General features: G+C 44.4%; 1 protein-coding gene across 2 annotated transcripts in view; it reads left to right on the forward strand.

The window, feature by feature from the left end:
• NID1 (nidogen 1) overlaps positions 1–17,425 on the forward strand; it is a 92,429-nt gene that overhangs the window by 43,344 nt on the left and 31,660 nt on the right. Inside the window, exons 7-10 of one of the 2 annotated variants that reach the window (XM_043925085.1) lie at positions 1,252–1,452; positions 3,907–4,152; positions 6,057–6,200; positions 13,436–13,561. In XM_043925085.1, the coding sequence (XP_043781020.1) occupies positions 1,252–1,452; positions 3,907–4,152; positions 6,057–6,200; positions 13,436–13,561 (717 nt within the window). The remainder of the gene's footprint in view (positions 1–1,251; positions 1,453–3,906; positions 4,153–6,056; positions 6,201–13,435; positions 13,562–17,425) is intronic. The other variant, XM_043925086.1, reaches the window with a different exon arrangement.

A 17,425-nucleotide genomic window follows, 5' to 3' on the forward strand; every position in this document is an offset into this window, starting at 1 on the left:
TGGACGTAAGTCTGAGCAAACTCCAGGAGATAGTGAAGGACAGGGAAGCCAGGCATGCTGCAGTTCATGGGGTCGCAGAGAGTCGGACACGACTGAGCCACTGAACAACAACAGCAATACGTTAACTCAGGCTATCTAGAATTGCATTTTGATCAGGGAGCAATTTCATATTGGTGATGCTTTGTATATGGGTTGATTTAAATTGAAGATACTTTGTAACTTACATCAACATCAGGGAGGCAGAGGTAATCTTTACAAATTCCCTACAACAGCAAATATTTGTTTCTACAATGGTCCTTCTTAACTGCCCCAGAACATGTGTTATCAGCTGGATATCTGCCTAGACCTGGGGACTGTAAAGCAGAAGTTGTCAGACTTTTTCTGCAAAGGGCCAGAGAATAAATATTTTAAGCTTTGCCTAAATATTTTAGGCTATTCGTCTCTGTTGCAGCTATTCAGCTCTGTTGTTATCAGTTGAAAGTAGGCATAGATAATATATAAATGAATGAGCATGACTGTTCCAATGAAATTATTCATGGGCACTGAAATGTAAATTTCATATAATTTTCACATATCATGAAATAGCTGCCAGCCATGCTAACAGAGGAGACTGAAAACGGGGAGAAGGGAGGAAGCTGGAAGAAGGTGGAGTATTTTTTTCCTGCTTGTCTGGGGCTGCTGCCCTGCATAGACCAAGGGGAGGTCCTGAGCCAGCACATGTGGCATGTGCTCCTAGGATGGTATCTGGACTTGGTGATGGTTTGCCCTGAACAACTCACCCATTCTGGCCGGGGCTTAGCTGTGAACAATAGTCATCCCCCTAACTGATGTCTTAGAGCCCTTGATATTTGGCAGAGCACTTTTTATCATACTTATCTGATTTCCGCAAGATAGATATTGTACACCTTTCATCATCAGGAAATGGAGGCTCAGTGGGTTTAAGTAACTCATTCAAGTTCACCCAACCAGTTCTGAGCACAAACCCCGATACCCTGCTTTTTCCAGCACAAATCCTGAGCCCGCCCATCTCAGATGCTGGTTTTCAGATGGGAAATGGCTTTTGTTTCTTGTGCTTGACTGAGTTGGGCTGCGAGGATGGTCCAGCTCTTTCCTTGACATCACCGGCCCTGTTTCTACTCCCGAGACTAAAGCATCTGTAGAGGAGGTGAGAGCCTGTCCCCACCGTGAGTCGGGGCAGGCATGAGTGTGACTTCTCTGACAGCAAAGTGACAGACTGACCTTGCTTTGCAGGAGGGGAGTTCACCCGCCAGGCTGAGGTGACCTTCGTGGGGCACCCAGACAAGCTGATCGTTAAGCAGCAGTTCAGCGGCATTGATGAGCACGGACACCTGACCATCGACACGGAGCTGGAGGGCCGCGTGCCGCAGATCGCCTTCGGCTCCACGGTGCACATCGAGCCCTACACGGAGCTCTACCACTACTCACGGCGGGGTAAGCCACGTCCCGCATCCCGCATCCCAGGGCAGTGCTACACACGGGCTCCAGCCTGGGCTCACGCTGGCTGCTGGTCCAGAAAGGAAACGCAGGGGTTACCTCACTCAGATCACCTTCCCTTAACACAGACATTGAGCATGCTCACTGGAGAGGCTTTAGTGCAGAAAAGAAAATAAGCATAACTTACAGACCTAAAACCGGGACACAACTGTTAAATTAAGTGTATTTCTTTTCAGCCTTTTCCTTATATACAAAATATGTCTCAATGTATATATATCTCACATATAATAATTTATATATCAACACGTATTCTATCCTTATATATAAAAAATCATGTACTTCTCTTTATATACAAAAAATATCCAAACATATATATATTACACATGTATTCACATATATATCAACATGTATACTAGCCCAACATAAATAGCTCATCATATTCTATAATTTCAGAATAAAATAATTTTATTACATATCTATATGTAGTTTTTAAACTTTTTATTTCAAATTTACACAAAGTTGAAAATAGCACAATATCCACATATCATTTCCCCAGCTTCACCAGTTGTTAACATTTTGCTACATTCTCTTTATTGTTCTCTCCCTTCCTTATATATAAGAGAGAGTAAGTTGTAGACATTGTGATCCTGCATCTCCTAAATATTCTACAATATTTCACATGTTTTTTCTAATGACAAGAATATTCTCTCATGGTCCCAGTACAGTCATCAAAATCAGGAAGTTTAACATTGATGCAATACTATTGTATACTCTACAGTCAAGTATATAGTTTCAATTTAAATTGCAATCATACCACATTATTGTACATTTACTTTTCCAGTTAGGTCAAATCACGACTGCTGGATAGTTCCATTAAATAGGCGTTGCAAACACTTTTTAATGAATCTATACCATTTTATTGTATGGCTATCAATTTAAACCATTCTCTTTTCTAAAGCTTACATTATTTCCAATTTTTCCTTGTCTCCATGAGTTGCAATGATCATCTTCATCATAAACCTTGACCAAATTTCTGATTCTTTTCTGACCGAATTCCTAGAAATAGAAGTGATGAGTCAAAGGAAACTCTTTAAAGTCTCTTATTAAATTGCCATCTAGAAAGGTTGTACCAATTACCATGACTTCGTGGCCTGCTCGGGCTCTCCTGGGGAAAATGAGAGGGTGGGTAGGAGGTGGGAGGAGTATCAGGACCCCACCTGCATGTCAGGCTGTGACCAGATGGTGTTTCTGGCAGTCCCGCACATGGCGGCTGGACAAGAGGCAGCTTACATCAATCTTTTATTTATCTTCTGGCTTTTATTGCCAACTACAGCAGAGCACACAAACATAAAGAGCCTTTTGTGCTTCTTTTTTTTAAATAGGAAGTCAAGATTTTTCACTGCATGGGCCAAAAGTAAACTAGCTCTCTTCTGAGTAGGGAAGACTGTCTCTCTTCTCTGTTGAGATCTGCTCACAGCTCTTTAGTAATTTATAGAAATTGGCTACTGAAACCTATTAGTGTCTCATTTTTATACATCAGAGAACCATTTAATCAAGGGTTATTTATAGCAGCCACTATTTATTGAATCCTAAGTGAGATAACCCATAGGAAGCAGTTAGCACTCTGCTCGTCACGGGGTCAGTGCTCCATAAATGGTAGTTTGTCTTACAGAGTATTGGCCTGCTTGATTCCAGAAATTTTATATACATTACCTCATCCTTACCCCAGCCCATGTTGTAAAGGAGACAGGGTAAAGAAGTTAGTAACTGGTCTGTGATCATGCTCCTTGGGAATGAAGGTGCAAGTTGTGAATTCTCTTTTCAAGCTGGTGCTCTTTCCATCAGGCCTTAGTCCCTGGGTTGACCAAGGAACTTACAGAGAAACACTTGACGAGAAAAAGCAGTAAATATTCCTAATGCAAATAACAGCAATAATAGAAAATCTAGGTAGTGGAATGAATCTCAACACTGAAATAAATGATTTTATTTATCCTGTTCCATCTCACCTCTCATCTGGTCGCATTATGAGCAGAGAATACTGCTGATGATTTTATTTATTTATTTTGGGTCTTGGCTGGGTCTTCATTTCTGATCAGGCTTTTCCTCTAATTTCTGCTAGTGGGGGCTACTCTCTAGATGTGGTGGGCAGGCTTCTCATCGCAGTGGCTTCACTTGTTATGGAACACCAACCAGCTCTAGGGTCCCAGGGCTTCAGGACTTGCAGCTCCTGGGCTCTAGAGCACCAGCTCAATAGTTTTGGTGCAGGGGTTTAGTTGCTCCACAGCATGTGGTATCTTCCCGGACCAGGGATCGAACCCGTGTCCCCTGCATTGGCAGGCAGGTTCTTTACCACTGAGCCACCAGGGAAGCCCTGCTGATGATTTTCATGTCCTAAGCCTCTTGCATCCTCAAGCTCTCTCCTCTGTCTCCCTGCTTGCCACCCGTATCCAGTGATCACATCATCCTCCACCCGGGAGTACACGGTGACGGAGCCCGAACGAGATGGCACTGCCCCTTCGCACGTCCACACTTACCAGTGGCGCCAGACCATCACCTTCCAGGAGTGCGTCCACGACGACTCCGGGCCGGTCCTGCCCAGCACCCAGCAGCTCTCCGTGGACAGCGTGTTTGTTCTGTACAACCAGGAGGAGCGGATCCTGCGCTATGCACTCAGCAACTCCATTGGCCCCGTGCGGGGTAAGAGGCGGCGGCTCGGACAGGCGTGTGTGTGTGTACATGTGTGTGCATGTGTGTGTGCATGTGTGCACGCATGTGCGTGTGTGTGCATGTGTGCGCACATGTGCGTGTGTACGTGTGTGCGCATGCATGTGTGCACATGTGTGTGCATGCGCACGTGTGTGCATGTGTGTGTATGTGTGCGTGTGCATGTCCACCTGCACAGCCCACTCTGTGCTTTTGACGTGTTGTTTTTCGTCTCTTGTTCTCGGTAAGAAGAAAGTCATGCTAAAATAGCTCCTGACAGAAATAAACAGCTTCTCACCTATGATTCTTAGAAAACTTAAGGTAAAGAGTAGACCATTCAAGGGCTGCACCTGCCTGCAGCCGGGCATTTATTTTTATTTATGTATTTATTTTCTCTTCTTTTCTGTTATGATTTATTACAGGATAGTGAATATAGTTCCCTGTGCTATACAGTAGGACCTTGTTCTTTATCCAGTCTATACCATTTTATATGTAATAGTGTGTATCTGCTAATCCCAAACTCCCCAGTCCAACCCTCCCTTGCCCCCCAACTTGACAACACAGGTCTGTTGTCTATATCTGTGAGTCTGTTTCTGTTTTGTAAATAAGTTCATTTGTGTCATATTTTAGGTCGCACATATAAATGATAGCATTTATTTGTCTTTCTGACTTCTTCACTTAGTATGGTAGTCTCTCGGCTCATCCGTGTAGCTGCAAAATGATATTATTTCATTCCTTTTTCACTGTTATGGCTGGGTAATATTCTGTTGTATGTATGCACCACACCTTTGTCCATTCATCTGTCAGTGGGCACTTAGGTTCTTACCTGTCTTGGCTATTGTGAATAGTGCTGCTATGGACACAGGGGCACGTGTATCTTTTTGTAGTTTTGTCTGGATATATGCCCAGTAGTGGGATTGCTGGATCATGTTGCAACACTGGTTTCAGCTTTTTGAGGAACCTCCATACTGTTTTCCATAGTAGCTACACAAATTTACATTCCCGCCACAGTGCAGGAGGTTCCGTTTTCTCCACACCCTCCCCAACATTTGTTATGTGTAGACTTTTTAATGATGACCATTCTGACTGGTGAAGGGTAGTACCCCTTGTAGTTTTTATTTGCATTTACCTAATAATTAGTGATATTGAGCATCTTTCCATGTGCCTATTGATGGAGGGTATTTTAAAAACTCTGACACTCTCTATGAAAGGAATGTGTGCTCAGGGCTTGGGGAAATCCAAGTCAAATCTGCTAAGTCAGGCACAGAGCCTACAGTGAGCTCTCTGCCCTGGGACAGCGTGGAGCTGGGATCTGGTCTGGGGTGCTTCTGGGTGTGGAAGAAGCTGGAACCAGTGTAACAGCCCAGCCTCAAGGTCTCACATAGCCCAGATCTTGAAGCCCTAGAGGTTCTGTATGTTGGGTGCCTGGGTGTGGCATTTCTCTGTCTCAGTTGTTTTTGGTTCTCCCTCCATACGCAGGCCACTTCTCCAGCTGGCCAGATTGGCCCTTGGCTGTCCATAAACCAGAAGAGGACAGGGGTTTCTCTCCCTCCTGTGACCGCTGTAGCTCCAGGCATTGGGGGTTGGCATATTTTTTCTTAAAAGGCCAAACAGTAGATATTTGAGGCTTTGCTAGTCATGCAGTCTCTGTCATGAGTGCAGATCTACAACTGTAGCACAACAACAGCCATAGACCACTTGCAAGCGAATGCATGTGGCCGGTTTCCAACTTTATAAACATAGACATGAGTCCAAAGGGACGTAGTTTACTGATCCCACTCCAAGTAAGCAGGAGTCCGCAGGTTTCCTGGTCACCAGTCCTGTCCTGCTCTCTGGGGGAGGAGGTGGCCTGTAAGCGTTTCTGAATCCTCATGGGGTCAATGTCTCCGCCTTCACAGATGGCTCCCCTGATGCCCTCCAGAACCCTTGCTACATCGGCAGTCATGGGTGTGACGCCAACGCGGCCTGCCGCCCTGGCCCAGGGACCCGGTTCTCCTGCGAGTGCTCCGTCGGCTTCCGAGGAGACGGACGGGCCTGCTACGGTACGGCCGTTCACTCTGACGTGTGGGGTGGTTTGCAGGGGGCAAGCAGATACTGTAGGGCAGAGAGCTGGGAGAGGCAAGGAAACGCTGATGGGCATGCCGGGTTGTTTAAGCCCCACACTCGGTGTTTCCCCACGATGTTAAGGGTCCTGGCCCTTTCATCTTCTGATCAGATGCCCCGACTCTAAGCAGCAGAGCAGAATTCATAAGGCCATACACCACTTCAGCTTGAGAATACACAGGTTTAAAGGAAAGAGAGAGTCAGGGCTGCTTATAACACACATAATATGACCGTATGGAGTAGGAAATGGCAACCCACTCCAGTATGCTTGTCTGGAAAATTCCAGGGACAGAGGAGCCTGGTGGGCTACAGTCCATGGGGTCACAGAGTCTGATATGACTGAAGTGACTTAGCATGTGACCATAACTGCTAGTAACATTGTTGTGTTCGGTGCTTCATAAACATCATCTCATCTAATTCATCAACTCTGATGAGATAGATGTTTTCATTTCTGTCTTTTAAAAATTATTTTTAATTGTGGTAAAGTGCGCATAATATAAAATTGATCCTTCTAACCATTTTTAAGCGTCCGGTTCAGTGGCATTAAGTACTTTCACGTTGTTGTGTGACCATCACCACCGTCCATGTCCAGATCTTTCATTTGCAAAACTGAAAGTCTACTGCCATTAAATAATGACTTTCCATAGACCCTGGCCCCAGCCCCCGGAAACCACCATTCTACTTTCTACAAATTCCAGGACTCTAGGTAACTCATGTAAGTGGAATCATGCACTATTTGTCCTTTTGTGACTGGCTTATTTCACATAGCATCATATCCTCAAGGTTCATACATAGTGTAGCCTGTGTCACAATTTCCTTTAAAAAAAAAAGTTTTATTGGACTATAGTCGATTTACAGTGTGATATTAGTTTCAGCTGCACAGCAGAGTGAATCTGTTATACGTATGCATATATCTACTCTTTATTAGATTCTTTTCCCTTATAGGCCATTACAGAGTATTGATTAGAGTTCCCTGTGTGAAACAGTAGGTCCTTATTAGTTATCCATTTTATATACAGTAGTGTGTTTGTGTTATCCCAATCTTCCAGTTTGTCCCTTCCCCCTTACTCCCTTCCCTCCTTTTTAAAAATGAGAAATATTCCATGGTATGCATATATTCCTTTTTTTTTTTTTTTTTACAAAAAAACCCATTCATTTGTCTATGGACAGTTGGGTTGCTTCACTTCTTGGGCTCTTGTGAATATTTCTGCTGTGAACATGGGGGTACAAAAATCTGTTTAAGACTCTGCTTCTGACTCTTTTGGGGATGTACCCAGAAGTAGAATTGCTGGATCACATCAATTCTGTGTTTGACTTTTTTGAAGAACCGTCACGTTGTTTTCCACAGCAGCTGCATCATTTTATATCCCACCACCAGTACACAAGGGCTGCAGTTTCTCCACATCCTTGCCAACACTTGTTGTTTTTTTGATAGCGGCCACCCTAATGGGTGGGAAGTTTATTCCTGTTTTTACAGATGAGAAACGTGAATTAAGGATATTAGAATGTTGGACCTTGAGTAGCTGACTCAAGTGCCTATATTCCACTGTCCTCATTGTATAATACTTATTACTTATAATTTCACTTTGAATACTTTCACATAAACAGCTTGATATTTATGTTTATTACTAAATTTTAATTCACCACCAAAAGACAGTTAGTTGATGCCTCTCTCGATGAAAAATCCACACAGTTGCAACTAGTGGAAGAATATCAAATGCTAGGAATGCCCTGGTGGTCCAGTGGTTAGGACTCAGCTCCTACTGCAAGGGGCACAGGTTTGATCCCTAACTGGGGGACCAAGATCCCACAAGCTGAGCTTTGTGGCCAAAAACCAAAACAAAAACCCACAATGTCGAATGCTTCCTTAACCTGCCACGGTAGGCTCACCAACAAATGTAAGGGATGCTAGAGGTAAGCTTCCCTAGTGAAATGGGGAGTGTGCACGTGTCTTTTTGGTTAGAGTGATGAGCAGCCCCCTTGAATGACTGCAGCCAAAATAATCTGGGGAGCCCAGCAGAATTTGGAGTATGGGAATGATGCCTCTGGTCTGGAATCCACTGAACTGAATCCACTGAATGCCTCCAATTAATGGCAGCTTTAGTGTGCTGATTTAATGTGAGGGTTAACTGATCAGGCTGCATTGGCTTCAGAGTGAAATTTATGAATGGTGCTCACTGGAACGTCTCAAAGGATGAAGAACAGAAACTAGGCTTGTGGGAACAGCTTGTACGATTGTTCAGCCAGCTTGCTGATAACTTTGTCCGTGTGATAGAATTCAGTCTGAGACTTGTTTCCCTTGTGGCATACCACTGCGTAGGGGACATAGTTCCTACTCACCTCTGATCTTCAGTTTCCCGATGTTTCTCCGGAGAGCCCACCAGTCTTGAATGGCTGAATTGGCTCAGGCTGGTTTAGAGCAGCATGATCCTGTGTGTTTGTGAGCAGAGCCCTACCAGACAACACACAGAGATGGGGCGGCCCCATCTCTCCAGCAGAAGCCTCCAACTCTGTAGTCTTTATGCAGCCCAACTTCAGCTTCCTAAGCAAACTGATCATTAATAAAACGTGGAGCCATCTTCTCCAACTGCTGAAGCCACACGTGCGTGAGTGCTCAGTCGCTCCAGTTGTGTCCAGCTCTTTGCGACCCCATGGACTGTAGCCCACCAGGCTCCTCTGTCCAAGGGAGTCTCCAGGCAGGAGTACTGGAGTGGGTCGCCGTGCCTGCCTCACTGAAGCCATAATCTTTGGCTGATTCTGCTCTGGCTGGCTGCTTCATCTCCCAAGGCACAACCAGCCACGCTTTATGGGTTGATGTGTTGCTGCCCTGGAAACCCTTCTTATGTCCTCGCCCACGAAGACACGTTCATGTGTACTTGGTTTTGCCCTGTGATTAGCCCTCAACGTGGCAGATTTGCACCATGGAATGCGGGTCTGTCCCCAGTCCTGCCACTTTTTGTTCTGGGTCATGAGAATAAGCCTCATAGTATTAATGCATTGAGACACCAGGCTGTTGGTAGGAAATTGCATTAAGCAGATCACTTCACATGTTATTTTGACCCGGAAAGTGCCCCAGAAGAGAAGAATGAGGATGGGCTTTTGTCATTCAGTGTGTGTAGCATTGACATAATGATAGATGACATCCAGAACAAGGATGGGGTTGGTTGGACACTGCAGGGTGACCATCCAAGGTAATTTGGAGAAGATTTCCAGTTGAATCAGAGCTCTGGTGCCTGGTAGGACGACTTCCCTGTATTTCTCAGTTGGGAGGCTATAAGAGAGTTTTGGACAATCTCTCACTGAGTAATTTTGAGTGCACTCAAGGCATTTAAGAAATCTGTCTTGAGACTGTTCTCCTCCCAGAGCCTAGCATTTATGAGGAGGACACACTGGAGAAACTTTTATTTGTTGGAATTTTTGAAAATATGTGAAAAGTAGCTACTCAGAAAAAAAGTCAAAACAGAAGCAGTGATTACAGAATAATTCAGGACCTTCCTTTTGGGTTAGGGAATGATTTATTTGAGAGGAAATCTCTTCCTAGAGAAAATGTTGTCCAGATATTGACCAGTAAGAACAGTAATGGACTTCCCAGGTGGCTCAGTGGTAAGGAACCCGCCTGCCAATGCAGGAGACAGAAGAGACGCAGGTTCCATTCGTGAGTCAGGAAGATCCCCGGAGTAGGAAATGGCAACCCGCTCCAGTATTCTTGCCTGGAAAATTCCATGGACAGAGGAACCTGGAGGACTATAGTTCAAAGGGTTGCAAAGGGTTGGACACAACTGAGAACATACGCACGCACACACATACACACAAGAACACTCATCTTCAAGGAGATATTGTGATATATTCATAAGGAACAGTTATCACTAGTCATTGTTTCTGCTGAAGAATGGATTAGAGTCCTAGCCTCCACTTACAGGAGACAGGGTTTCAATCAGGCATTCAAAGAATTTCCAAACTGTAAGGACCGTGAGATGTTAGCAGGGAGATTGCTAGGGTTTTGCTGTACAAAAAAAAAAAAAAAAAAAGGCATCACCCAGCTTGGATTTTGTGTGTAGACCTGCATGGAGGTGGGAGTGGTGCTAGTGGACCATCCCCTCCCTCATCCCAGGAGCCCCCAGATCCTATCTGCCAGTGGTTCTCCTGGTAGGGCCTGACAGAGACCATCCTTCCAGTCACCTAAGAAACTTTCTTGAAACATGCAGTCTCCCTTTCCATAAGCCTTCCAGCGGCAGACTTCCCCAGTGGCCCAGTGGATGAGACTCTGCACTCCCAGGGCAGGGAGGCTGAGTGCCGCCCCTGGTCAAGGAGCTAAGATTCCCACATGCTGCGACTAAAGATCGCGCGTGCCACTGCTAAGACCCAGCACAGCCAGATAAATAAATAATTTTTAAAAAACCTTCCGGGGGGGAAACGAAGCTTGGAAAATTTCCCCTGGTGATTGCGTTCTGTCCCTGTGATTGAATACTGCTGCTCTGTGCTCTGGCAGTTAAGTCTCAGCTGTGGAGCCCTGCAGTCTGCACGCGGTGTCCAGACATCTGGGCCCGGGGTGTCCTCTGAGAGCTGCAGTGCAGAGACAATGAAGCCAGAACGAGCTTTTCTCCCCATGTTGCTGAGGCAGCAGCTGGTGGATAGAGCTGGGAAGCCACACTTGCTGAATATCCCTCTACCCCAGCCCAGCTCCAGCTTCTTAAGAGGGGGCTTCGGAGGGGCTTTGTTCTGTAACCTTCCAGCGGTGCCTAGACTTGTCCCCTGGTCTGACAACTTGTAGCTTTTTTTTTTTAATTGAAGTATAGTTGACTTACAGTGTTGTGCCAATCTCTGCTATACCATAAAGAACTCAGTTATACACATATATAGCTTGCTTTTTTAATATTCTTTTCCATTATGGTTTATCTCAGGATATTGAATATAGTTTCCTGTGCTATACAGTAGGACCTTGGTTTTTATCCCTTCTAAGTGTAATAGTTTGCATCTTCCAACCCCAGACTCCCAGTCTGTTCCTCCCACCCTGCCTCTTGGCAACCACAAGTCTGTTCTCTATGCCTGTGAGTCAGTTTCTGTTTTGTTGCTGTTGTTCAGTTGTTAAGTCGTGTCCAACTCTTTGCGATCCAATGGACTGCAGCACACCAGGTTTCCCTGTCCTTCACCGTCTCCCGGAGTTTGCTCAAACTCATGTGCATTGAGTCAGTGATACGACCCAACCATCTCATCCTCTGTCACCCCCTTTTCCTCCTGCCCTCAATCTTTCCCAGCATCAGAGTCTTTTTCAGTGAGTCAGCTCTTTACATCAGGTGGCCAGAGTATTGGGGTGTCATCTTCAGCATCAGTCCTTTCCATGGATATTCAGGATTGATTTCCTTTAGGATTGACTGGTTTGATCTGTTTTGTGGATAGGTTCATTTGTGCCATAGTTTAGATTCCACATATAAGTGATATGAGATCTTATATCTTAAGCATATTACAGAAATGTACGTTGCAGTATAGTTTCAAAAAGCTGAATGCCATCTGGTTTGTGTTTTTGTCTGAGTGTAGGTCCAACTATGGGGCTGAAGTGGCAAAAATGCTTGTGTTGTGTGACATTGTCTAATAAGACAGCAGGACTTTTGCCTCATCAGGGAAGAGACTGGCTAGACAGGCCATTGGAGATGGATGCACAAGCAAGATTCATGTTATGGAATTGAGGAGGGGAGGTTGAGAAGGGAGGGGAGTTGTGTGGTCTCAGCCATTGTGAAATCTTCCTCACATGCATCTCCATGTGAGTGTTCGAAAAATGCCAGAAGTAACTACACCCTGAGAATGTGGTTGGCACAGAGGCATCTTGTGTGACTGTTTATTTCAGATTATCAGTGGGCAGGTAACCAAGGTGATGACAGACCAGCTTGATTTTTTGTCTGGGCCAACCAGCCTTACTATAGTGGTAACTACAGACTGGCCTCCCAATGCCATGGCCATCCAAGGGCTGTGTTCCTAGAAATAGAACATCCCCATGCTGGTGGTATAGGTATTATACTGAATAATAGGCACATTTCTTTTATTTTTATTTATTTTTTTCTTTTTTTTGCCATACCACATGACATGAGACATCTTAGTTTTCCTACCGGGGATAAAACCCATGCCCCTGCACTGGAATCATGAAGTCTTAACCACTGGACCACTAGGCAAGTCCAAATAGGTACATTTCTTGAGCAGGTTAGGCTTACATCTATTTTCTGTAATCTTCAGAAGGACTTTTTAAGATGAATAATAGTGTATGTACTTACTAACAGGGAAACTGAGGCAGAGTAGTTTGGCAGCATCTCCAGGACCACACAAGCTAATCACCAAAGGAGGAAGGATTTGAACCTAGCTGTGTTCAGCTCCAGTATTCTTGCCTAGAGAATTCCATGGACAGAGGAGCCTGGCAGGCTACAGTCCATGGGGTCGCAAAGAGTCGGACACAACTGAGCAACCAACACATGTATATGTATGTATGTGTTCAGCTTCGAAATGTGCATTTTTTTGTTCCCGTCACACCACTTGATGACCTCAGAATTGTCCTATGAGAGAACATCACTTTTAATCTTATGAGTTAATGGTTTGCCTTTTAGTGCATTAAACTCAGGATGGTGGCATGTGCGTGATCAGTCATGTCTGACTCTTTGCAACCTCATGGACTGTAGCCCACCAGACTCCTCTGTCCATGGGATTCTCCAGGCAAAAATACGTGCCTTCTTCCAGGGGATCTTCCCCACCCAAGGACTGAACCTGAATCTCTTATGTCTCCTGCTTTGAAAGCTGGTTCTTTACCACTAGTACCACCAGAGCATACTTAATTACAGTTTGTAGTTTAGGAACCTTATTCAGAGTCTGGAGACTTGTCTGCACATCTTTCTAACACAGATTTGCCCATCTGATGTTAGTGGTACCCAGGTCAACAACTAACTCCAGGAGATGGAAGGTGGGAAGGGTTGGGGGGAGGTGGGAGAAGCACAGTTTCATTTATGAGGAGGGCCTTGGGATCACTGTCTCCAGTTATGCACAGAAGAAAATATTTAGTGATACTTTTGGAATACTAAAAATGTGTTTTAAAATGGATCCATTTGCAGGCAAAAATACTTTATATTTTATTATAGTGATGTTGGGAGAGGTGTTTTTTTTTAAAGTCTGCTTTTAAAACAAAATTTTGCTTTAGATATTGATGAATGTTCTGAGCAGCCCTCGGTGTGTGGCAATCACGCGATCTGCAATAACCACCCAGGAACCTTCCGCTGTGAGTGTGTGGAGGGCTACCGGTTTTCAGAGGCAGGAACATGTGTGGGTAAGTTCTGTGGGTGACCTTTTTTTACCTTCTTTTACCATATTCTTTTCTATTATAGTTTATCCCAGGATATGGAATATGGCTCCCTGCATTACCCAGTAGGACCTTGCTGTTTATTCTGTACATAATAGTTTGGATCTGCTAACCCCAAACTCCCAGTCCTTCCCTTACCCACCTCCCTCCCCCAGGTAACCACTAGTCTGTTCTTTATGTCTGTGAGTAGGTGACTTTGCAGAACGGGTGTTCATAGGATGTATGTCAGCGCCTGTGTGAATGGTATAGCCTCAGTAATTCTCCTGGCTGAGGTGGAAGATTCCTGGTCTTGTTGTTGGGGAGGGCAGTTTACAAAGGTGAATCAGTCTCTGCTCCTTTCTCCTGACCACCTGGAGAGTCACAGGAACAAGGCATAACCAGTGTTATTTGTCTACACTAGTAATACCATTCTCTTCTTATAAAACTCCTTTTAATTCTTTCCATTATTCTTTAAATAGCTATTCAAACAATTAGACATGCTTCTCCTTATAATCAGTGGCCTTGGGATTCATGTGGAGGGAATACCTTATAGGTATTTGTGTCATTATCTGCCTTTGATTAAATTCCTCTTGGTTTGCATCTAAAACTCATTTGGGGCCTTTCTGTTTATGGATTTCCATTTTACAAACCACAGGTACTAGCATAACTTCATAGCCTATCAAAGTTAGAAGGGTTAAGGGGACTTCCTTGATGGTCCAGTGGTTAAGACTGCATCTTCCATGGCAGAGGGCCTGGGTTCAATCCCTGACTGGGGAACTAAGATCCCACATGCCATGCAATGTGGCCAAAAAAAATTTTTTTTAAGTTAGAAGTTAAGGCCATTAATTAGACTAATTATGCTTTACATTGATAATTTTGGTGGTGATGATGGGCCAACTACAAAGAGCCAGATTGTTTAAATTTCCCCCGCCCCCTTTCCCACTGCTGCATTTTGACCTGTAGTTTCCAAGACTTTCAAGTTCAAAGATTCCTGGATATTTCCAGGTCTGGAGGGCAGCATGCTGAAGGGGGCATCTGAACTCAACATTTATTCCCAATTTAAAACATATTTCTCTTTCATTGCATCAATGAACCATCTCTTTGCCCCTTCCTTGCTGTTTACTAAACCCTAGCAGGCTTTGTGTTTGCTCTGTCTTGAAACACATATGAGGCTGCCAAGGTCCCAGGGTGAGGTGGTGTCTTGAGGGCGGAGGGAACAGGCCGTTCTCATATTTTGAGTATGACCCAAACATCTGTGAACTGAGACACGGCCAGGCCCCTTTGCACAGAGCTGAGATTTCAGCTCTGCTAAAGTTACCTCTATCTTTTTTTTCCCATTGAGAACAACAATTTCTGTGAATTTGGCCTGACTTCTTTCTCTGCTTTTTTAAATGAAGAAGATTCAAAGCTCTATTTTTGTGGCAGTACCATTTACATTACATTTCGGCTCAAACTTGGGTGGCAGATCCTTTAACCCTTGGGTGGTGACATGAACGAATGCTGGAACAGATATGCGTGAGGCATGATGTCCTGGGTTTCTGTTTCCAGCCGTTCCTGGTGTCTACCCTCATGGAAGGGCTAGAGCGGGGTGTAACACAGGTGGTAAGCAAATGTCTACTCCTAGGCTTTTGATTTTGAGGAAGACACTTAACTGCTCTGGGCCTCAGTTCCTCACCTGTAAAATGAGGTGATTAGACTGAACCACGGGCTTCCTGTGTCCCAAGGAGCCCTTAGAGATGCCCCAGGATCTGCCAATAAGGACACAAGTAAGCCATGGACAGACTATTTCCCTATATATGAAATTCCGGGTAACATTTTGTTTAAGTAATGGATCCCATTGCTCAGAAACAAGTGTGAAAACCACTTGAAGATCATCCAGTTCAAGTGCTTCTCCCCCTGTCAGTAGCCCCCGTGCAATTCCATTTTCCTTGGCCTTTTGTCTCTTTTAATTGGCTCCTTTGAGACTTAACCACACAGAGTGATGGCTCACTGGATAAAACCAAGTCTGCCTGAAAGCAAAAAAGATACTCTGGCTCATCACTGGATAATTTAGTGGTCAGTTTCACTCTCCCGGAATTCCTTGTTAAAACTGGATCCTGGGAACTGGTGGTCCAGCAGTTAAGACTCCATGCTTCCACTGCAGGGAGCACAGTTTCAACCCCTGGTTGGAGGAGTAAGTTACCACAAGCCTCGCAGCTTGGCTGCCCCCCAAATAATAATAAAATTAATAGAAGCATAGATGAAGCTGGTGACTGAGCAGGACCCATCCATCCAGGCTGTAGCAGGGTCCTTCCCTGTTATGATGGGTGGGGCGAAATGAGGCGGGAGCAAACAACTTGTGAAGTGATCCCTCACATACTTTAAATGACAAATATTTAATGGAGGAGGACTGAGACTCCTTTGCTGGTTATTCTGTCTGAATACATTTTTTCTACCTTTTTTTGCCCCCAATTCTGCATAAGTGTCCTTTTCACATTTTGTGAGCTGAAGGAATTGGTCAAGAGAGGACCCTGGAGGAAAGAAGAATGTTAGAAATGATGGGAAGTGAGAAGATGGGAGGGGTTCAAGGAAACAGAGTGTGTCCTTGGGTTGGTTCCGTGTAATCTGGTTTTCTGTTTTCCAGGCAGAAATTTGGACCGCTTGTAGCAATTTAAAATCTAGTAACCCTCTGGCCCACAGGAGTTTCTTCAGTGATCCCTGTTCCATTCCTTGGGAGTTAGTTAACATTTAAACTTCAGGAGTTTAAGCTGCTAAGTCCACAGGCTGGGCCTTCATCCACCAATACGGTACTTTGCTAACCTCTCATGGACCCAGACCTTTGAAGGGCCTCCTCTTCTTTACCTGTCCTCTGGCAGTGTTAAGAACTCTCTCTCTCAAAGCCCTTGAGGCAGGATAAACTGGAACTAATCTTGGGAAGGCTCACTGAGGAAAAAGATGAGGAGTTCTCTTGTATCCAGGATAATCTAAACATTGAGGGCCTCCTTGGAGGGAAGGAAAGGTTCTATTATGACATTGTGAGGGCTAGTACTCTGACCTGGGCCTTAGAACTGTAAAACCAGAAGTTAAAGTACCTTATGAACCCCGGAGTATCTGAACCAGTCATCAGAAATCTCCTCCTAGACCTCAGCCCTTGACTTTTTTTTAGGCTTAAATTATTGTTATTACGGAAAATTTCAAACATATACAAAAGTAGAGAGAAAAATATAATGAACCCTGTGTACCTGTTATTCAATTTCCATATTATAAAGCACTTTATTAGTCTTATTTTATTTCCCATCCCTATTACTACTATTTCTACTGCTGGGGAGGGTGGTAGTGTTTTGCTGGTATATTTCAGTCTTTAAAGAAAACCCCAAATATCCTGTCATCTAACTAGAGTTACTAGTTTTTTATGCACATTTTATGCATAATATATATCTAACATATAAGGGCGAATATTTTTTAACACAAATATAATGCTGTTACCATACCTAACAAAATGAACAATTTCTTAACATGATTGAATACCCAGTCCATATTCAAGTTTCCTTGATTATTTCCAGCATCTTTTAGAGTTAGTTCATCTCAACCCTTGCCTGTCATCTTAAGGCAGGAGTACAAGATGGAGTCTGAATGTCTAGCCTCTGTGTCACATGCCTACTTCCGGAGTCCTCATCCTAGGAGTCTTGTCATCAGGACCCTTTAGAAAATAATACTCCCAGCTCCTGGACCTGTCTGTGCTTGGAAAGCTGGAAGTCATTCCTATTCTACAGAGGAAGAAAGTGCAACTCTGGAAGGTTAATAGGATTTATCCAAAGCCACATAGTTGACTCATATGCGCCTGCTGGAAACCCAGGGCTTCCCTCCCCAGAT

Source organism: Cervus elaphus, chromosome 15 (genome assembly GCF_910594005.1).
Source record: "Cervus elaphus chromosome 15, mCerEla1.1, whole genome shotgun sequence".
NCBI classification, from domain to species: Eukaryota; Metazoa; Chordata; class Mammalia; order Artiodactyla; family Cervidae; genus Cervus; species Cervus elaphus.